General features: G+C 41.2%; 1 protein-coding gene across 10 annotated transcripts in view; it reads left to right on the top strand.

Annotated features, from left to right (window-relative positions):
• Positions 1-22,573, top strand: part of PSD3 (pleckstrin and Sec7 domain containing 3) — a 554,389-nt gene that overhangs the window by 395,024 nt on the left and 136,792 nt on the right. Inside the window, exon 1 of one of the 10 annotated variants that reach the window (XM_065518957.2) lies at positions 17,360-17,709. The exons of the other annotated variants lie outside the window; for them this stretch is intronic. Coding sequence (XP_065375029.1) covers positions 17,551-17,709 — 159 coding nt within the window. The 5' untranslated portion in view covers positions 17,360-17,550. Of the gene's footprint in view, positions 1-17,359; positions 17,710-22,573 lie in introns of those variants that run through there. 10 annotated transcript variants of the gene reach the window in all.

The raw sequence follows: 22,573 nt of genomic DNA, 5'->3' as shown, positions 1-22,573 counted from the left end.
TTATTCATAGGAATCTGTAAAATATTCTTATTTCTGGAAACCGATATGATAAATTCTGGACTTCATGTACCTTTTAAATTACATCTAAGTGATTATGAGGTCTGTTTGTAAAGGGAAACAGGGAAAGTTGCCACATTATTGTCTGGGTTTGGTTTTTACAATGTATATTATCTTTAATGTTAATATAACAGTCCCAAAAGATGATAGCTAATTTCAGGTTCCATTTCTCTAGTTCTTGGCCTAGGAAAATGAAAACAAGGTTTGACTGAAATAAGATTCTGTTCAAATGCCCTTATAAATGAGGAAGCCTCACATGATCGGGTTTTTTTCAGGGATTTTATTGTTGATTAACTGCTAATGGGGGAGAATTTATAGTTGAGAATAATTTCTAAAAGTTACTCACTTACCAATGGGCTTAGCAAAAAAAGGAAAATACGGGAGCAGAATCTATAGCTTGATTTTTTTTGAAGGGCTTCATTATTGTCTGTACAATGTGTTACTGGGAAAAACCCTAATGAACTTTGGCTTAAATACTGGTAATAACTAAAACTGCTCATTCTCCCAGTCTGACCACCCACCTATTCCGTAGCCTACCTTGCCTATCCTAAAGTTTACAATGAATTTATTTTTATATCATTTGAATTATTTATCCTGTATTGCCCAGCAGTCTTTATGCTACCTGAAATTTTTACCAGAAATGACAGACATTCCAGCAAATATTTTCTAAGGGCACTGTCCTTCATATAGAGTATTCGACCAAGTGAGTAGAAGGTTAGTCAAACTCATTAAATACAAGTCCACAGTTTTCACTACACTCTATGAATTTTTATCAGCATGAAAATAAGTTCAAGAAAGAAATGTTAGGTCATCTTGCCTCATTGTGACTAGCTGTCTTCATTTGGGTAGGCTACATTCCTGTAGTAAATGGTCTCAAATTGTTGGCTGGCTCAAACACAGAGTAAGTTTGTTTCTTGTTTACACGGTTATCAAAGCTAGATATTCCTGGTGAACAGATTGCTTCTTTTTGCAAAAATATAGCAGCCTCTTTCCATTTTGTGGCATCATCATCTTTGGGGACTTACGAATTTTTCTGTATTTGGCCTGTAAAAGTAAAACGAGTACTGGTTCTTAAAAAGCTTGGCCTGGAAGTGGCACACATTGCTTTCACTCACATTCCTTATTAGGAATCTAGTTGCAAGGGATGCTGAGAAACAGTCTCGGTGTTCTCAGCACCGAGAAACAACCCTGTACCATGGGAGGAAGAAGGGATTTCGGTAGACAAACAGGCATCACTGCTGCACCAGGTAACCTTTTCAGTCATTTCCTTATGAGCCTGGTTGAGTGGGGTTTCATCTTTGGGTCTTCAGATGGATTGATATTAATATGGTTTTACTATCTCTCATTGATGTTAATTTTAAATGATAGTGTTTCTACATATTTTCTAGAAAAAGCTAGTTTTTTTATTGAAACTTATATGTTATTATCGTTCCCATATATAAAAGCTAATACAGAACTCCTTAATCCTAATTAAACAGATTAGTTTGAAATCAATACACCTACTTCTGACAAAGAAGCAACATAGATACACCATCTTGGATGTTACTTGTATGATTATAGGTATATCTGTTTGCTATTGCTGCTGTATCAAATTACCATAAACTTGTTGTCTTAACACAAATATATTAGCTCATAGGCCTGAAGATCTCAAGTCCAAAATGGGTTGGCATGGCTGTGTTCCTTCTGGAGGCCTGAGGGGAGAATCTGTTTGCTTGTCTTTTCCAGCTTCTAAAAGCTGTCTGTATTCTTTGGCTCATGACCCCCTTTCTCCTTAAAATCTCTTTTTCCCTTCTGCTTCTGTCATCCCATCTTCTCTGACTGTGAACCTCCAACCTGTCTTGTTAGAACCCTGTAAGGCTGAGCATGATGGCTTGTACCTGTAAACTTGCACTTCGGGAAGCCAAGGCAGGAGGATCACTTGAGCCCAGGAGTTAGAGACCAACCTGGACAATATAAAGAGACCTCATCTCTAGAAAAATTTTTTTAAAAATGTTAAAACTAGGTGGGCACAGGGGCGTGTGCCTATAGACCTACCTACTTGAAAGGTTAAAGCAGGAGGCTCAGTTGAGCCTAGGAGTTCGAGGTTACAGTGAGCTATGATTGCACCACTGCACTTGAGCCTGGACAACAGAGTGAGACCTTATCTCTAAAAAAAACAAAAACGAAAACACATCCTGTGTGCCCACTGAGACAACCCACAGTAATCTCCTCTCCTTAAGTTCGTTAACTTAATCAAATCTGCAAATTCTCTTTTGACATATAATATTCACAGAGTAATGTAAACATCTTGTGATCCGGGAGTTAGGACATGGACATCTTTAGGGGGACCATTATTCAACTTTCCACAATAAATAAATGATGTACAGACTTTTTCTCAGAGAAAAGCGATGCAACGATGAAATGGATTTTTGGTTGCTTTTCAGAAAACAATTTGCTGATCAGACTGTGCTGTGCAATGACAAAATGTTGATGCCAGAAGGAACTGTAGAGGTTATTTCATCCAAGACTCACATTTCCTGGATGAGGAATCCAGGGCCCCTAAAAATTGATAGATTCTTGCCCAGAGGTTGTTCACCCAGTCACAGGCAGAGCTTTGGGACCGTCTGGGGATTTTAAGATAAAGTTGGAGAGAAGGTGCCATGTTCTTTTCTTAGAAGTCCATTTAAGGCATTTTTTTCTTTAAGTAACACTAATATTCTAGAATACAAAATGTTCCCAAGTCGACTTCTGATAGCAAGGAAATGTTTTAGTGAATCATGGACCTCAGACCTTAATATCGTATATAAAATAAATAATTCTGTATAATGTTCTGCAAAGCACTCTTGTTTAAATAGACTGTCAGTGAGATGTGCTCTATATATATGTGTATATATATGTACTTTTTTTTTTTCCTGACATGGAGTCTCGCTCTCTCGCCCAGGCTATGGGCTCTATATTTAAGAGAAAATGTTTTGAGTCTTACCACTTGTCAAGCATGTTGTTGGCTAGTCGAGAGTGGATGGTAAAAGTACTGGAAATTCTCTTATCTCATTCTCTACTCTCTCCCCCTTGCTGTGCTACCCAGTATTGTAACCATGTGGCTATCGAGCAGTTAATAACTGGGTAGTCCAAACTGATATATTCTGGGAGTATAAAATATACACCAGATTTCAAAGACTCCGTACAGAAAAAAAAAAATGTAAAATATCTCATTGTTTTTATTGATTACATATTGAAATAACTTTTTTAAATTTTGATAAAATAGAAATAAAGTCTTACTCTGTTGCCTAGGCTGGGCTCAAACCCCTGGGCTCAAGTGATCCTTCCACGTTGGCCCTGCAAAGTGCTGGGATTATAGACATGAGCTACCATGCCTGGCCTGAAATGGTAACATTTTGGATATATGGGGCAAACAAGATACATCGTTAAAGTTAATTTTACCTGTTTTCTTCTTACACATTGTAATGAGGTTACTAGAAATTTTAAGTTATTATGTGGCTTTTATAGACTTCTATTGGACAGTACTATTCTACACTTTTCCCCAGCTCTAATGATGTTCCGATTTGAGGCACATTACTGCTTCCTTATCCTATGAGAATCTTCGAACTGGCACAGTAAAAATAGAGTATTTCTTATTTGTATTGACGAGCTAGGAAGTTCATCGTATCTTGATGAGTGACTGTGATACTTATTATAATGTAGTAAGACCTTGATAATTCTGGGGAAAATGCAATTAGTAATACCTGAATTAAAGAATAATTTAAAAGAAATGCACTTTTATTTGCTCCTGGGAATGTATCTTAACACAAGCTGAGCGATGTGCTGCTTAGTAAAACAGGCCATGCAGAGTAATCGAAAGAGCCTAGTCTTGAGGATCCGAGTAGATTCGACATTGAATCCAAGCTCTTGTCTTAGCTGAAAAGCTTTAGATAAGTTAACTACTTTCTCTAAAACCATCTATAAAATGAGACTGATCATATCTATTCAATAGTGTTTGTCATAAGTATTAAATGAGATAATGTGAAGTTTCCGGCCTATATGAAATTCCCCGGGGAACAGAGTGAGTCGTATGGAGGTGAGGAGGAGGTAGAAAGGAAGCACGACTGGGCACAGAGGAACGGACGGTTATGCTGTCTCAACAAAGGCCTCTGTGATCCTTGCAGAGCTCCGAAACCGGAGGTGGGTGGAGAAAGAGAGGCATCGACACATCCTCAGATGCAGGTCCTCTCTCCCATGACCCTGGGCCAGGCAGCTTTCTTCATCTCAGGGCAGTTCTCAGAGACAGCTGCCAGGTGAGGCTGGATGAGCCCTTCATTCCTGAAGGGGCGTCTGGGCAGCTCAGTACAGAGTCTACCCAAGAATGTTCATTCCCCCCACTCCTGTTACCAGCTTCATTACAAATGAGTCCAGGGCACTGTTCTGGTCACTTGAAGTTACCATTGTTAATTTATCCATTTGACTTGTTTCGTACTCGTTCTTGTTACAAACAGTATTTTTTAACTCGTCCCTTTGAGTTTCTGTCATGGTCTTTCTAGACTATTACAGACTAGGTCTGTATAGTCTTTCTAGACTATAGTCCTCAGAAAAGAACTGTGAGGGTACAAGGTAGATAAATTCAACTTTACCAGATAATGTCAAATTATTTTCTGCTATGTGTATATACCCAGGAGGAGCAAACCAGTTGAGATTGGTGTCCTCAAAAGTTTTAATGGTGATGGTTATGTTCTGTTTCACATATGTGGAGGAACGTTTAAGGGTGTTTTTTATTATTTCTAATATCTTGTGTAAATATTATATGTATGGTTTTTTATGTGTCATTTATTACATAATAAAAATGCCTCTTAAGGGGGAATAGATCAAAGTTATCCATAGTCCTCTGGAATCGTTCAGGGGTCTTTTGACAAACACAGAAGAAATCTAATAGCTTGTTTCTAAAGTATTTGGTATACTACTCAGTTTGGTTTATGACATACAACAGGAGGCACGAAAGATGCTGTTACCTTTTTACTTCATGCATGCACTTCCCTGTCTGCAAGGCTCATTTGGGGCTGGCAGGTACCAATGACTGTTGTGTCTGCAGTTTCCTCTAAGAGAGGTTAAGATTTCATTTAGATTGTCAGCCTTCACCTAGCCAGCCCAAGTTGTGATCTCAATATTACTGTAATATTAGCTCTCATCAGGCCTTTGTCGTTGCTGTTCTTTGCAAGGAAGCGTTCTCTAGTCTAGTCTTTCTTTAGTCTTCTAGACTAAAGATCCCTAGGAGAAGGGGAAGGGGTAGTTTTACCCCTAGAGAATTTGGGAATTGCACAGCCTGACTCTGGTCCCTTTTTGTCTTCGAGTCTCTTTTTTTCCTTTCCATTTATTGTTTCCTTCTTATATAAAAATATATTCCATTTTTTTAAATATCTAAGAGTTAGTATTTTTATGCTGTAATTTTCCTCCATACCCTTGGCCACCTCCAAGGACCCCTTGAATCAATACTACCGCATGAAAACAGTTCCATTTATCAGAATAATTTTTTTTTCTTCAGTAGAGATAGGGTTTTGCTGTGTTGCCCAGGCTGGTCTTGAGCTCCTGAGCTCAAGTGCTCAAGTGATCTGCCTATCTTGGCTTCCCAAAGTGCTGGGATTACACATGTGAACCCACTGCACCCAGCCTATCAAAGTAGTAATTTGAATTTCTTTTTTTTTTTTTTTTTTTTTTTTTTTTGAGGCGGAGTCTCACTCTGTCGCCCAGGCTGGAGTGCAGTGGCTGGATCTCAGCTCACTGCAAGCTCCGCCTCCCAGCTTTACGCCATTCTCCTGCCTCAGCCTCCCGAGTAGCTGGGACCACAGGCGCCCGCCACCTCGCCCGGCTAGTTTTTTGTATTTTTTAGTAGAGACGGGGTTTCACCGTGTTAGCCAGGATGGTCTTGATCTCCTGAGATCTCGTGATCCGCCCGTCTCGGCCTCCCAAAGTGCTGGGATTACAGGCTTGAGCCACCGCGCCCGGCCTTGAATTTCTTATTTAAGAAGTGAAAGAAGTTTCCATCAAGAGAAGGAACTTCACTTTTTCTTTTTTGTCACCCAGGCTGGAGTGCAGTGGCGCCATCTCTGCTCACTGCAAGCTCCACCTCCCGGGTCCACGCCATTCTCCTGCCTCAGCCTCCCGAGTAGCTGGGACTACAGGCGCCCGCCACCACACCTGGCTAATTTTTGTATTTTTAGTAGAGATGAGGTTTCGCCGTGTTAGCCAGGATAGTCTGATCTCCTGACCTCGTGATCCACCCGCCTCGACCTCCCAAAGTGTTGGGATTATAGACGTGAGCCACCGCTCCTGGCCGGAACTTCATTTTTTACTTAGTTCTGTGGACTGTCTTCTCCAGAGGCTTAGGGAACACTGTGGTGGTAGCAGATGAGGAGAGTTGGCAGGCAGGTTAGGGCTCAGGTGGTGTGGTGGGCAGGTGTTTAAGGGACCAGGAACATTTTATTGATGATTATTTACTGTTTGGTGCCTCAGGCTTGAGTAGGTACCAGTGTCGTCTTAATCTTTGTCACTGAAACAAAACACTGGCTTGAGGTGCTTTAGTTACCTTACTGTTTGATGACGCTTGGACAGGACTATTTTCAGATCCCACATTCACAGATCTTTCCTAGCATTCACGGTCCGGTGTTAATACCCATCGTCACAAATATGCTTCTTACCTGTCAGATACCATGCTAAACCCTTCATCTTTGTTGGCCCTCCACCATCTAATATAAGTCATTGGTAATAGCCAGGATTCCTGCTCCAAAAACATGGAAACTGACCTTTAATAACCAAAGAGTAAAAAGGAATCTATTGAAAGGTCATCAGGTAGTTCACAAAACGGAGGAGCAGCTGTTTTGAGGACCATAGTAGAAAAAAAGACATGAACCAAGGAGGCTCACTGCAGAGGAAAGTGCCACTTTGCTTCTGTAGGAAAAATACGGGGCTAATAGCCTGCAGTTGCCACCATAACTGCAACGGGGATTTGTCACTGACTGAGTCTTTACGCCACTTTTTTGAGAGCATCAAATGGCCAGGCTTAGGTCACATGGCTTATACCTTTGTTGCCAGCTTACAGGGATAGGGAGTATCTGAAGATTTCTGCTAAAGCAGGATATTGTTTTGGTGAGTAGCCTAAAATCAACAAATTTTAATACAGCATGTTTCCCCCTGTTTTTAAGTGAAATACAGAGAATTTAAGGAATATACTCAACGTCACTGACCAGTCAATGACGAAGCCAAGATAGGAACACAGATCTGTCTGGCTCATAGCCATTGCACTTTGGTGCCACCTTACGTGCTGTTGACCTGGTAGAAACCACGATCTGGGGCTTGGCCACACTGAAATTTGAATGAGGCACAGTATTACATAGCAAATCTGTTGGGTTTGTTTGTTGTATTTAAGGTCGTATGTGTCAAGCTGGTCTGATTCATAGAATCCCTACTCATTGAGGGGTAGCAGCAGTATAACCAGCAGTTGGGGGAAACGTGTGTGAAATAGCCCTGTCTCCTCCAAATTTTGTCATGTTCTGCTCTAATTGAGAAGTTCATCATCTCCATGTTTTACATATATAGCCTGGCCCTTACATATTTCAGAATCTGTTTCAGATTTTTCTAAACCCTTCAGGGATTTACTTGAGGCTGAGCTAATACCAGTCCAAACTCCCACCTGGACATTCTACCCCCAGCAGTGAATTTCTGCCACCCCAGAGCTTCGCTTTGGTATTAAAATTTGAATTTTAATTGTTCCCCAACTATCTATTTTCCATCCTTTAATTCCAGAGAGACCTTACCCAGTGAGGAGTTAAAATAACATCTATGTAATATAGGTAGTTTGGTTTACTGCCCTTTTGAATATAAAGGCCAAAAATACATTTGGTTACAGAAAATGTGCCCAAAGTAACAATTCTTGCAGCTAGCCCAAACATCAGTTACTGGGAAGAAAAAAAATGAATAGTCCCCTCAAAATTCCAATCAGATTGTGTTACTACTTTTTTTGGGGGGCGGGGGAGCGGAGTCTCGCTCTGTTGCCCAGGCTTGGAGTGCAGTGGTGCAATCTCGGCTCACTGCAAGCCCTCCCCGGTTCATGCCATTCTCTTGCCTCAGCCTCCTGAGTAGCTGGGACTACAGGCGTCCACCACCAAGCCTGGCTATTTTTTTGTATTTTTAGTATAGATGGGGTTTCACTGTGTTAACCAGGATGGTCTCGATCTCTTGACCTCATGATCCACCTGCCTTGGCCTCCCAAAGTGCTGAGATTACAAGCATGAGCCACCGCACCCGGCCCTGTTACTACTTTTTAAAGTCCCTTTGATAGCTTTTCATCATCCTTAAGAAAGCCTCTCATCATCCTTTTTTTTTTTTTTTTTTTTTGAGACGGAGTCTTGCTCTGTCGCCCGGGCTGGAGTGCAGTGGCCAGATCTCAGCTCACTGCAAGCTTCGCCTCCCGGGTTTACGCCATTCTTCTGCCTCAGCCTCCCGAGTAGCTGGGACTACAGGTGCCCACCACCTCGTCCAGCTAGTTTTTTGTATTTTTTTATTAGAGAGGGAGTTTCACCGTGTTAGCCAGGATGGTCTCGATCTCCTGACCTCTTAATCCACCCATCTCGGCCTCCCAACATCCTTCTTAAATATATCTCTCAGCTCTCACTCCATTATGGCCTCACTGGTTTTCTTTTGGTTGTTCCTGGTTTTACCTTTTACCCCTCCATCACAGGGCCTTGGCACAGACTGCTGTTCCCTGTTTTCTCCTGTTCATTCTTCAGATCCTGCCTCGCTTCCTAAAGTCCTCAGGGAAGCCTTCCCAGACTTCCTTAAGGTCAGGCCCATTCCAGTTGCTGTCAGAGACTTCCAGAGCTGCAGTACCTTGTGATTCTCTTCTATTGTATTGGCACAATTACTGTTTTACATTTATTTGGGGGATTATTTGATTATTAATTACTGATTGATTAATGTCTATCTCAATGTCAGCTCAGTGGGAACAGGAGTCTCTCTGGATTTGCTTAATATTTTATTCCTCATGCCTGGCACAGTGAATGAGGGAAATTAAAATGTTGAACAGAACTTAAACAGATGTTTTGTCTTTTGCAGTATAGAGCTTACAAGTTACTCTTACATTGTACCAAATGGTCACCTTTTTTTGGTGAAACGAAATATGGCTTGACATTATTAAGGACTGATAGAAATTCATAAGTGCCCCAGACTACCAAGCAAACTAATCCAAGAAATGGAAAGTGAAATGTTGGTGATTTTAGAGGACTTTTGATAAATGAAAATGAGACAGCAAAAAGTGGCTCCCTTTCTGTCTCTGTTCAAATAATCTTTTTTGGAAAAAATGCAACTAGGGTCATGTACTTTGATCAGCATTGTTTTTTACTTAGAGGATAATTTGTCTTTGATGTGAAGCACAAAGGCAGGGATCTCTGATCATTGAATTCCCTCCTAGATTCAATGATTGGCATGTATTAGGCACTTAGGGAATATTTGTTGAGTTGACACTAGATGTTAGAGATAATTATGGACGGGCTTATTGGATTAGCTTTTGGAACAGAGTATTTTCTCAGCGCTCACCCTCTCATATACAATTATTGGTTTACTCATCTGGATGAACAGCTTTGGGGGCTGTGAAATAGCATTTCTGTATTTGCATTTTGTATTTACTTTGTGCTAGAATTAAGACTACCTTCTCATAGCACAGAAAGAAGAGTTTATAATGCCTCAGGTATATAGGATAAGTTTTTCTACTCTCCAGAAGGCCCTGTAGCTTCATGGTTTTGTGTTTCTTTTCCATATGATAGTTGGAAAAGTCTGAGCTGACTGTGGCATTGTCAGCTATACAGAGTTAAGTGTATGAACACACAGAGGCCGTCTTTGTTCTGCATTGTCCGTACTTCTAAATAGCAAATCTTATGCATGACTCTGGTCTAAAACATCTTACATGACTGGTCTTGTTCATGAGGGGGAAAAAATGAGTTTTTTTTTTTCAGGTTTGAAACTATTTCACTTATACGGGTGTTCCCCCTGCCTAAAGAATGTTATTCCATTCGAAATGTAAGAAGGTTCTATTTAAAGATTTTTTCCCCCATCCTGTTGCTTTGTATGTTTAAGGAACAGATGGAACCAAAAGCATGTGATGCTCCAGGAAGATTGAAGGCTGCTGGAGTGAGGTGATGTGTCCTTATAGGTTGTACAAATCATAGGATTTTTTTTGTTTTGTTTTTTTACTTCTTTTTTTTTTTTTTTTTTTTTTTGAGACGGAGTCTCGCTCTGTCACCCAGGCTGGAGTGCAGTGGCACGATCTCGGCTCACTGCAAGCTCCGCCTCCCGGGTTCACGCCATTCTCCTGCCTCAGCCTCCCGAGTAGCTGGGACTACAGGCGCCCACAACCGCGCCCGGCTAATTTTTTGTATTTTTAGTAGAGACGGGGTTTCACCGTGGTCTCGATCTCCTGACCTTGTGATCCGCCCGCCTCGGCCTCCCAAAGTGCTGGGATTACAGGCGTGAGCCACCGCGCCCGGCGTGTTTTTTTACTTCTAACCGCCAGTTCTAGTGGTTGTTCATTAAGATTGATTTAGGTTACATTCTAGTGATGCCTTACGGACTAAGGAAATCCGTAGCCCCACTGCTAGAAAAAACTTTGCAGTTTTGTGTCCAATTGAGATGGGTAAAGACAAGCCTTATTGGACCTTTCTGAAAAGGGGCAGGGGAAGTAAAGGGAAGGGGCTGTGAAACTGGCTCAGCAAGCTGGAATTGAAGGATAAGGGACCAGACAGCGAGGAAGAGGTAGCCCGGCACTGTAGGCCAAGTGTTTATTCTGGGAGAAAGGGTCTGAGTCCCGTTTAGGAAAGCAGTGGTGTGTCCATCAAGGTGGTAGGTTAGTGACACATGGCAGCAGGGTTCTGGTGCAGACTCAGATGTCAGGCGGTGGAGCCTGTGTCAGGCCTCATGTGGCTGGACCATCTGGGGAATAAGAATCTAGTCCTGGGTTATAGAGTGTTAGAAGCAGCTAGGCTGCTACCATCTGCTGGGGTTCAAAATAGATCCCTAGACTAGAAAAGTATTAGCTAGGAAGGCCTGGAAGGAGACAGGAAAAATAAAGCAGTAAGTTTTGATCTATTGTATCTGTTTTCCTCATGATTATTTGTGTGTTTACGTATCCTTGACAGTAGTAGCTATCATTCTCTGTAAGATTAACTTGCTTTGTAGTCATGTTACTGCGTGGAAAGGAATAGCACTGAGAGAATGGAAGGATGCATACCTCACTCCTGCTAGGTCAAGGATGGGGAGCTGTCACATACTTTTCAGGACTCCAAGACCAGTTCCTACGCTATTGGTACAGTTGATTTTTTTTTTTTTTCGTGTCTCCTTTTCGTAGTTCTTATAAGTAGCTGGCCTCTATGTCACTTCTAGAGTCAGTCTCCCAGCCTTGAACTTTCCATTTCAAGATAACCTTTCCAGCCTTAATGCAGTCTGAAAAGATGTGTGTTCATGGAATATTTAGCTTTCAAGAAACAAATAGCATAGAAGGGAAAAAAAAAAAAACTTCTGTATTGTCAATTAAGAAACCTGGGCACAAGTCTCAGTTTGGTCACTTCATAGTCATGAGCGCTCCTGCACAAGTCACTTTGTTTCTGTGTCTCAGGAGTCATCTATAGAATGAAAAGATTGAAGATTATTCTTTCTGAGGCCTCTCGCAGCTCTAATCATAAGTCCAAATGAATGGTCTAGAAAAGAATTAATCATTAACATCTTTATAACAGCAGCACTAGCCTCTTGAATATGTCGGGCCACGTGACAAACATGGACAGAAAATCTTGGTGAACCCCTGCCCTCTCACTCCCAAATCAGCCTTCTGTCACTTTACTGTGTTTCAGTACAAGCAAATGTAATCTGAGGAACCTAGGGAAAGTCATGAGAGCCTTTTGAAATAACTGAGTGTGACAACCGCCATTCTGTTCTGAAAAGAAGCTGAGGCTGAGTTCCTCTTGACGCCTCATGCCTCTCTTCCCTCCCCGGTCCTTCTTGGTATCCTGCGAATTGTACCTCTAGACAACTGGTATTTATAATTCATTACCACTTTAGCTTCTCTGCAGAGTTTATACCTCAGTCTTCAGCTCTTTCTCCTAGTTGTACTATGACATTTTCTTAGCAAAGAGGGAAGCCTCTGCCTGGGTGCCGTTTGAGACTATCCTGTTGACTTCACTTGGGATCTGAAAGCCTTTCAGTTCATTGATACTCTGAAGATATTCATCATTATAATCACGGCAACAGCATTTCTTGTTCTTTCTACCTCCCACCCCTGACTGAATGTGAGCTGCTTAAAGCTGGGGGCCTGATGGTATTAGCATTGTGTGTCCCCAGCATCTGGTACCTAGTAGACACACCAAAAAAGTGTATTGAGTTCATTTCTCTGGTACTCTTTTGAGAGGCCGAGAGAGTTTTTCTGATGACCATAACCAGGTCCCTTGTTAGAAGCCTTTCAGGGCTTATCTACCAAATGGTGTCCTTAGAGAAAGCATCAGAAGGTGAAGCACCAGTTTCCAGCCTTCCACTTAATTAGTTTGCTTCATTAAATTTCTCCTGCTATTTTGACGTGTTATGGAAGTCACCTTCACTTTCTGCTAAAGCTTTTGTGGAAAGTTACTTTGTACATTTAAACAGCTGCTTCTCTCCAGGAAGCCTGCTCTTATTTTACAGCAAGCAGGCTCGGCTGTCTCTGTACAGGCTGGCTCATGTCTATCAGTGGTCAAGGCCTCAGAGCCAGATGGGGCAGGACAGGGTCATCCAACACGTCTTTGAAGTGATTATTTCATATTGAATCTAGTTGTGAACCCCATATGTACCTAACACCATGATTGTGGGTGATAAATAATGTAGGAGGAAGAAAACAAGACTTGTTCAGAAGACAATTGGAAAACCATATTGTTTAAACGTTAGGATGTGATACATTGCAGGCACATTATTCACTGCATCATTATTGTAGCAGAAGATTGCAGACTAAATGTCCAATAATAAGACCCTGATAAAATATGATACACATCCACATGCTGGAATACTATGCTGCTATTAACAAGAGTAAGGTGACTTCGTATGTGATAATGTAACAGGATTTTGATAAGGGATAAAAGAGCAAGAAATAGCAAGAAGGCCAGGTACAGTGGCTCACACCCGTAATCCCAGCACTTTGGGAGGCCGAGGCAGGAGTATCATTTAAGACCAGGAGTTTGAGACTGGCCTGGGCAGCATGGCAAGACCCTATTTCTACCAAAAAAAAAAAAAAAAAAAAGCCTGACGTGATCGTTCCAGGTGCATGCCTGTAGTCCTAGCTACTCGGGAGGCTCAGGCACGAGGATCACTTGAGTCCAGGATCTTTGCTTATAGCTGCATCACTGCACTGCAGCCTGAGCGACAGAACAGGACCCTATCTCCAAAATAAAAATAAAAATAGCAAAAATAGACCAAGCGCAGTGGCTCACTTTGGGAGGCAGAGGAGGGCGGATCACCTGAGGTTAGGAGTTTAAGACCAGCCTGGCCAACATGGTGAAACCCCATCTCTACTAAAAATACAAAAATTAGCCAGGCATGGTGGTGGGTGCCTGTCATCCCAGCTACTCGGGAGGCTGAGGCAAGGAGAATTGCTTGAACCTGGGAGGCAGAGGTTACAGTGAGCCAAGATCATGCCACTGCCCTCCAGCCTGGGCGATGGAGCGAGACTCCATCTCAAAAAAAAAAAAAAAATAGCAAAAATATATATCATGCTTCCATTTATAGTCCATGAGAAGAAAAGGGATGGGCGAGTACACACACGCAAACCCACACACACACGTGCACACACGCAGACCCACACACACACGTGCACACACGCAAACCCACACACACACGTGCACACACACACACATGTGGATGGATTATCATTATCTCTAGAAGGGTGCATAGGAAACTGGGAACAGTTCTTGTTTCTGGGCAGAGGGACTGAACGGGAAACTGGTATGGGAAGGAAACAAATTTCACTGCATACTTTTTTTGTATAGTTAGGGAAAAAAAATCATTCTATATTTACTGTACTCATTTTTTCAGGAAAAAAAAAAAAACTGCTCAATTTTCTTTTTTTACGACAAAGTCTCACTCTGTCACCCAGGCTGGAGTGCGGTTGTATGATCACAGCTCACTACAACCTCAACCTCCTGGGCTCAGGTGATCCTCCCACCCCAGCCTCTGGAGTAGTCAGGACCACAGGTGCTCACCATCATGCCCGGCTAATTTTTGTATTATTTGTAGAGATGGGTTTTTCATTGTGTTGCCCAGACTGGTCTTGAACAGTTGGACTCATGCGATTTGCCCGCCTTGGCCTCCCAAAGTGCTGGGATGACAGGAGTGAGCCACTGCACCCGTCCTAAATTTTCTTTAAAAGAAAGTTGAATGACATGAGAGCCGATAGAGAAGGGAAACTTGCTGTATATTTAAAGTGGTTTCTTTATTTGACAGGTGATCATTGAGCTCCTGCTCGTTACCAGGTTCTGTTGTGGGCTCTGAGATGCAGGTGATTTCAAACAGCTATGAGTGCCCTGAAGTCACAGAAGTAGGGGTTTTGGTGGTGAATGAATGGTTAGGGTGGAGCAGGGCTGCTGTTTAAGGAAGGAGAGTTAAAGAAAGTCCTTTTGGGAAAAAGATATTGAGCTGACTGCTGAATGAGGAGAAGCCAGCTTAGTAGGGAATCAGGATGGGGCAACAGAGTTCCGGACAGGATGATAGCAGATGGAGGGTCATTCCGGAAAGCTTCAGAAAGGAGGCAAGCTTGTGTTCTATGCATCGGCTGAGTGGAAGCTAAAGTCCCATGCAGTCATGGGACATACTCAGATATGTCACAGGCGTTATCTGCTGTGAGACTGCTAGCAGCATTGTAGGGGTTCTCTTCACTCTGTCCATGTAGAAATATGTGTTCTGGAACAGAAAGTAAAAGGCAGGAGCAGAAGAAAGCTTTCTGTCCCTGACTTGCAGAAAAGCTCATGGCAGGTTTAAAAAAGACAGGGCAATGCACACAGCTGTACTGTGAGGGACACGGCATGGCTCCTTGTATATCATGCAAGAATGTGAATGCTGGCTCCGTGATAGCGTCCTGAACCCACCTTCCTTGTCTGTAAAGTAGGGATCGCAATACTACCTCAACCCACTTCGCAGAATTGTCAAGTTGAGAATCAAAACAAGAGAACAAGTAGCTTCCGTAAAGTATTAGGTGTTAAACAGATCGATGAAAGTGGTTATTAGTGGAGACAATACAGGAGTGACGTCAGTTGCGTCAGTTGCGCAGTCTTTGGGTAGAGATGGCGTCCTTCTGCTAAACCTCCCAGAAATGGCATGTATCAGATTCCATTTCTGTACATGCTAGCATGTGGTTTTAGTTTTTGTTGTTGTTGTTTGTTTGTTTGTTTGTTTTTTAATCTAACCGTTTTGGTGGAGAAAAGAAAATAAAGTTTATCAGGAGATATTTTATAACTCCTCATTATGATGACTGACAAATATCTGAAGGACTTGTTTCTTTTAAACCCGTGCTCTGTCTTTATCCCCACACAGAGGCAGGCGCTCATGTCTTACACCGGACTTTGTGAATTTTTCTCTTGATTATGGTACTAGTTTCTTACTGGGTTCCACCTGAAGCTTACTTTTGTTAACTGGAGATCTTTACCTGTAGAATCATCATCTGCTTAAGTTAGAAAGAACTAAGTCTATTCCAAATGATCAATTTTACTTAACTGCTACGGTACACCACGTTTTATGTCTTTGGAACATGCTTTGTAAAATACTAACTTTACAGAGTTTTTCTTAACTCTAAGAAACAGTTATTTGGTAGCTTCGGTTTCCTGAGAGAGGAAAATACACCTCAAAGGACAGGAGAGCCCCCAAGATCTTCCAGAACCTATAATCTATTATTATTTTAGATGGTAACATTTTACCAATATTAATGTCTTTGTCTTCTTTATAGCACAGTAGAAGCACCAAGTGCTTTAAAAATAGGAAATGAAAAGTAAAAATTATAAAGGAGGTGGGAAGAAAGCCCCTGTCATGAGGATGCAACAAAACCCAAGGCTCAAACATCACCCTTTCCTGGGCCTGTTGACAGTAGAGGGAAACAGTTTCCTGACTTTAAAACATAACTTTAGTCATTATAGTTTAAGAATTACTTTAAAACATCTTTAAAAAATTAATTACCTCAAATAATGCTCAAGAACATCAGTGTGTTGTAAAATGTGAACATTGGTACATTGTAAAAACAAAGTGTATAAATTCTTGAGTTGTAAAGGAAAAGTTTAAATGTGAGGGGTGGGATGGATTGAGGCCAACCTTTTTTCCCAGAGTGGTCTTTATAAACGGTGTTTAGGTTTTGTTATTTATACTAACATGAAAGCCTCCTTTATCTGGAGAACACGCTTATGTGGCTGAGCCTCTGTCCCTCGGATGCCAGATAGTGAGGCGTTGCAATCCTGAGTAGTATGCTGAAAATTCACTTCATGTGTCAGGAGCTAAAATGGTCTTGTTTTCTAGCAATCTCCAGTTTGTGAGTCGTACTCAGAGGCTTGCATGTTGCTGTGTACACTGACAGAACGTTGATGGCTTTTGGTAAGGCTGCTCGCTCCTTACTGCCCAGAGTTAGTTTTACTGGTCTCACTCTGTGCCATATTGAAAGTTAACCTGTGCTAACCCCCTAGTCATTTTCTCAGTCTCCCAGAGAGGTAGCAGAACATCTTTATTCTGGATTTACCATCCACACTGACATAATTCCTGTTTAAATATCTGGCTGTCATAGTCTAAGGTCATAAGAAACATTTAATTCTTCAGAATGGCAATACAATTTGAATTGCTGTCAAACAGTGTGTGACCTGAAACGGGAAAGAAAGGAAAATTATTGATCATTGAGATGCCTTTGTGTCTCGCATCGTTTCACTAGCCTGTAATTAATTGAGCCTTTTGACGTCCATCCATATTTTTTTTTCCTCCTTTTGGAAATTCAGCTGCGTTCCCACCCCACATGGTGCCTTAGAGATTACTTGAGACTTTTATTTGTGGTATCTCTATTTTGTTGTTGGCATTAATGAGCTTACTGCACAATATCACAAGAGAAATAGTGTTGCTATTTGGAATGTTAATGAATTGCTTGCCTGGCCAATTGCCATTTGTTCCAGTGTGTGAATATAATGGTGTGTGTGTGTGTGTGTGTGTGTGTGTGTGTGTGTGTGTGTGGAAAAGAGAGACGAGTAGCAGGGGTGGATTGCATTTTTTTTCCTCTTTGCAGCCAGTGACGTGAGCTGTGCCTGGAACAATCAGACTCGCTGCAAACAGGGTAGTTGAAGATGCTGGGGGAGGCAGCCTGGTGCTTCTTAAGCTAACGCGGATCACGGCGCTCAGGAGCTGCTCAGGCACAACCCCGCAGAGTTCCTCCAGCGTGAGAGCCTTGGAACGGTTGGAAAGTGCCTTTTTATTTCTCCAAACCCCTTCCTTAGTTGACCTTCGAAAATGATTGGCGTGAATAGTGTCCAGAGTGCCAGCAAGGTACGGGTGAGGACCTCAGGTTCCGTGAAATACTCCCGAGAGGATTCTATCCGGCGGCAGTCTCACAGGTCAAAGTCCATGAAAATTTCCAACTCCTCAGAGTTTTCTGCTAAGGAGAACAAGGTAAAGAAATACCACGTTCAACCTTATTGACAGCTGTGTGGCAGGGCAACAGAATTGGATAGTCTTTGGCAGTGTCTAATGTGCGGTGACAGACTGAGAAAGTAACGAGGAGTATAAAATGGCTCTAAGAGAATCAGGTGCTATCAGGTGAAAGGGATGGGACCTCAACTCCAGATACAGAGATGTTGTGGCGTGGGTCAGTTTTGTAAAGAGCGAGTTTGTGGAAGAGATGGGTGAAAGCTGTGCTCAAAATGAGATGACTGTGGGAAACTGTTGTTTGGCACATCGATCTTGTTTTTGGTCTGAGAAAGGTTGCCTTGACAAATGATTTTTCAGTGCAGGGTATTTTTAGAACATCAGGAATATAGAGATACTGTGTGTATTTTATCTTTCAGTTAGTTCCTTTTGCCTTTCCTCCCCTGGTGTCCCCCCAACCCCCAGTCTGTGGAGCTGATGTACAAGTGTGACCCTGGTCCTGTTATACTACATTCATGTCAGGTTTAGAGTTGTTAGCCCCAGGAATATGTAATGAAGAGAAATTTCGTCTTTCATGTTCCTTACACATATATGTGCTGATGCTATGCTGCCATGAAACCACTCGTGTTTTTGCAGCTGTCTTGAAGATAATATAATCTTTGTTCGTGTGAAATGTGAAGGGAGTGATTACGTAGTGAAGTGGGCATTTACTACATGCAACATATTCTTGAGATTCTTCCCACCACCATCTGTGTGAGCAGGGTACTCAGAAACACTCCCACTCCACAGGTTTAAAAATGGAATAATAGAATCATAGGATCACAGAACTCCAGGACTGGAGATGGAGATGATTAGGACGGAGATTCATGGGCTCGATAATGTGCAGAGAGAGCGTCAGGAGATGGATCTCAGTGTCATTTCAGCCCTCTCGGGGTTATATCTAGACCCACTGAGGGTGACATCAGGCTTGCTTCACCCTCCCACCATTCCCCACTGCCCTCCTCCTCTGCTACCTCCCCGTCCCCTGTGTGACATAACATGATTGAAAGACTTTGGCATTAACAGGTTCCCCTCAAAATATGGCAAGGGGACAGGTGGCAAAATACCTTAGTGTGACTTTAAGAAATATATTGGCTTCCTCTTCACCCCCTTACATTATGACATAGTGGAGTCTGACCCCCTCCATCATTAGCAAATTGCCTGGCTCCAGTAAGTCTTCAGATGTGGCTTTTTACTCCTCACTGTTTTTAAAAAAGCTTTATCTTTAGAAGGAAACATGTCTTCAAAGTCCTTTAATGTGACCTGTCTAGGGATGTGTTGGCTTCTACTGAAACGGTTATGAGTCCGCCTGTGGTGTGATGACTGTGGTCTCCTGCTGAAATAGACCGGAACGGTTTATCATATTCCTAAATAAATAAATGTATGTGAGCATGTATGTGATTCTCAACATGGCTATAAAATTGGCTTCTGTAAAGAGCACTGAGACATCTCTGGATTTTGTTTTGGATGTTTTGATGTGAAGTGTACCTATACTATGCAGTCAGAGGCTATGGGAAATTAAGAGGTCATCATCCTTAACTCTGTTGTGGTCCTACTACCTATCATGATAATTTAAACGTTGTAATATTAGTGGGTTCACCCAGAATTCTGGTTGTGTAGTGTAATGTTGGAATCTAGGATAGATGCCAAATGAAAAGGTTCTCTACTGTCCTATGTGTTTGTCACACAGTGCAGGTACTCTTACTTGATATGTATCTGTGCAAGAGAAGGCCAGGCACTTTTTTTTTTTTTTTTTTTAAATATTGCAAACAGTGCAGGAGTTAACAGTATAAAAGGCCACTGGAAGAATTGTAGTCAGTAGACCATCACATGATACCTTGAAGATAATAGTCAGTTTTTAAGAGATCATTAGTATTTTTTTTGAGGCATATGTGGAAGGATCTAGCCAAGCTCTCAATATCTCACAAGAGATTTTTTTAGGATTATCTGGTTGCTTAAAATTGAACACTAGAGCTAAGAGGAAATCAGTAGAATAGAAAATTCGATCAGAGTGACCCTAATCATTGACTAGCAATTTATATTCCCTAAATGAAATAAACTGAATAATACGATAGGCTTGTACCCTAAATTACTGAACTTAATTATACTATAATAGACATGTGTAAAATGTTGATTTAGTTGTCACTTCTCCCATTTTTATCCACAGTTACACATTTTACTCCAATTTTAATCATAATTTTCATTGATCTTATATCTAGTAGTATTTTTTAGCCCTTAAATCATTGTTTCTTCTTCTTCTTCTTCTCCTTCTGTTTTTTTTAAACAGAGACAATGTCTCACTGTTGACAAGGTTGGTCTCCAACTCCTGGGCTCAAGCAGTCCTTCCACCTCTGCCTCCCAAATTGCTGGGATGACAGACATGAGCCACTGCACCCGGCTGGTGTTTCTTCTTGCTAATCATGTAAACAGCATTTTTGATTATCTGACTCTTTCATCCAAAATGCAGGATGTCTAATCTGATGATTAGAAGTTCCCCTTGCCACCTCTCTCCACCCCCTCACCTCATCTTCCCAACCAGTAGGAAATAAGATACCATTAACTCATGGTACGCTCCTGAGATTTAATGTTACCTTTCTAGAACTCTGGCTCTTTCTAGAATAGGTGTAATAATTGCTTCTCCTGGTCAGAGTTGGAATTACATGTTTTGTATTCTTTGAAACTTACATCTTTGATGTTTCCACCTTGTTTTCTTGGCCATTAAATACATAATGGTTTATTCAAATATTGGTTATCTGTAGTCCTCACTTGTTCTCTGATTTATATACATTCATTTGAAAAAAAAAAAAAGTGTTAAAGGACTGTTGAAAGGATTAGAAGTTTTGCCTTTGATTTTAGTGAAATACCTTATAAGGCTTTTCTTGATCTAATTATTTTAAAGTAAGAAAATTGAATTTTCCAATATTTTGTGAATCATATTGACCTCGTCTAAAGAATATTTAACCTACTAAAATTCAGCTTATAGATGTTATTTTCTTTAAAACCCCCTTCCCTGTGTTGACTTTTTTTCTTTATTCTGTGTTTAAATATTACTATTTCCTCTAGAGAGAATGTGGCTTTGTCTTTTTCTCAATAATAATGTTTGTATCAAACTCTGAAGCACATAATATGGGCAGGATGCAAATATGAATATATTTGGGAAGAATGTGTGTGTTTTGTGGAGACCAGCATTCATTATTAAAATTAATTAAGTCTGACTGAGCTCGGCTGTTCATCGGGTGTCTGGTGTTGGAAGAGTTACCAGCAAGGCTTCCGGCCACGAGGGGGCAGTGCAGACCTTCCTGCTGTCAGATCCAGCTGGTTGCTCTGCCTTTGACAGAAGTAACATTTTAGAATCAATTAGATTCTAATTGATTTCTAATTTAGAAACAGTTTCTTAAAAGTAGAATACAGTCAGCCCCAGGTATTCGGGTGTCTGCGGGGTTTCAAAACCCGTGGATATAGAGAGCCATCTGTACTCCAGAATTTGGGATGTGCATTATTAGAAAATGTTGATTTAAGCCTTGCTTCTCCCAGACGTTTCCACAGTCGTCTTCTGAGTCTAAATATTTGTTAAATATACATTATTTTGGTATTAATTTTTAACTTACAATTTAAAACACAAATCTGTAAAAGTTCATGTTAATAAACACTTTTTTCTTCCCCATCTCTTGCCAAACTACATGATACCATTTAAGTGAGGGGGAATCGCAACCAGTTTTTGTTTCTTTATGTTGTTGTAGGTGAATGTCACATGAGTGGATTAATATAACATGCGTGGCTGAATCCTTGAGGCATTTTTTTGAGGAATAAACATGATGCTAGAGAGTAGATCAAGAATTCTCTAGTTAATAATGTTGATTCAAGTGAACCATTTAAAGCTTTTATTCAGTAATATAGCGAAGAAACCAATTTCTGTGACAACGAAATTTCAGGAACTTCCAGTAAACTACTGGTACTTTGGGTTGTGCATAGTGAAACGTTGGCCTGTTGGTTTCTCGGTCGGGATGCTGCATCCTGGCGGGCTACCCTGGTTTTGCTTCCTAGGAAGCAGTGTGCACCTAGAGAAGTTACTTCATCTCCCCAAGACTCATCGTAAAATGCAGGGGTTTGATAAAATGATATGTTTGTTCTGAACAATGTTAATTTTAGAAATCTTGCCAAGGTTGATGGGATTATTTCCTCTGTAGAAGGAACCTTAAAGACTGAGCTAGATGCTAGATTTAACAAAGGTGAGTTTTATATGTATTCTGAGTAAATCTCTTCCTGTACTAGGAGATGTTAACCATAAACGTGTTAAAGGAAAATGGAAGTCCTTACTCCAAACCTGTGCTCTGCTAAGTGCCTCATCCATTGCTTTTTAAAAACGTGTTGCAGTAATGTTGAAAGGCACCATCAACTCTATTCTCCCCATTCTACTTAGGCTTTGCTTGCTGTTTCCTTCACATTGTCAGATAAATGCTAATCACTGCTTCCTCTGTGACTTAAAGCTATACACAAAGAAACCTGAAGAAATCATTATGGTGGCCCTTTGCGACCTGAAGTTTTGGTGGCAGGCTTGCAGATCGTTGTCATTTCTTCCTAGATTACTTTTGTTCTTTAGACTAAGGCGAGAGCCTGGGAAGGAGATTCTGGTCAAACAGGACATTCATACCTGCTTATTTTAATTAAAATGGAGAAGATTCTTAGTCATAATATGAAAATTTTTCTGCAAATGTCTCTATATGTTTTTGTTATGCTTAAGTTGAAGGAGAGCATTTTTAACCTCATAAATTCATCCTTTACCTGAATAGACTTTGTTAAAAGAAAAACTTAACCACATACACATTTTCAAGAGTTTGAGCATTGAGGG

Source organism: Macaca fascicularis, chromosome 8, assembly GCF_037993035.2.
Source record: "Macaca fascicularis isolate 582-1 chromosome 8, T2T-MFA8v1.1".
NCBI lineage: Eukaryota > Metazoa > Chordata > Mammalia > Primates > Cercopithecidae > Macaca > Macaca fascicularis.
The sequence above is the reverse complement of the archived record's forward strand: the minus strand, read 5'-3'. Positions and strand labels throughout refer to the sequence as shown.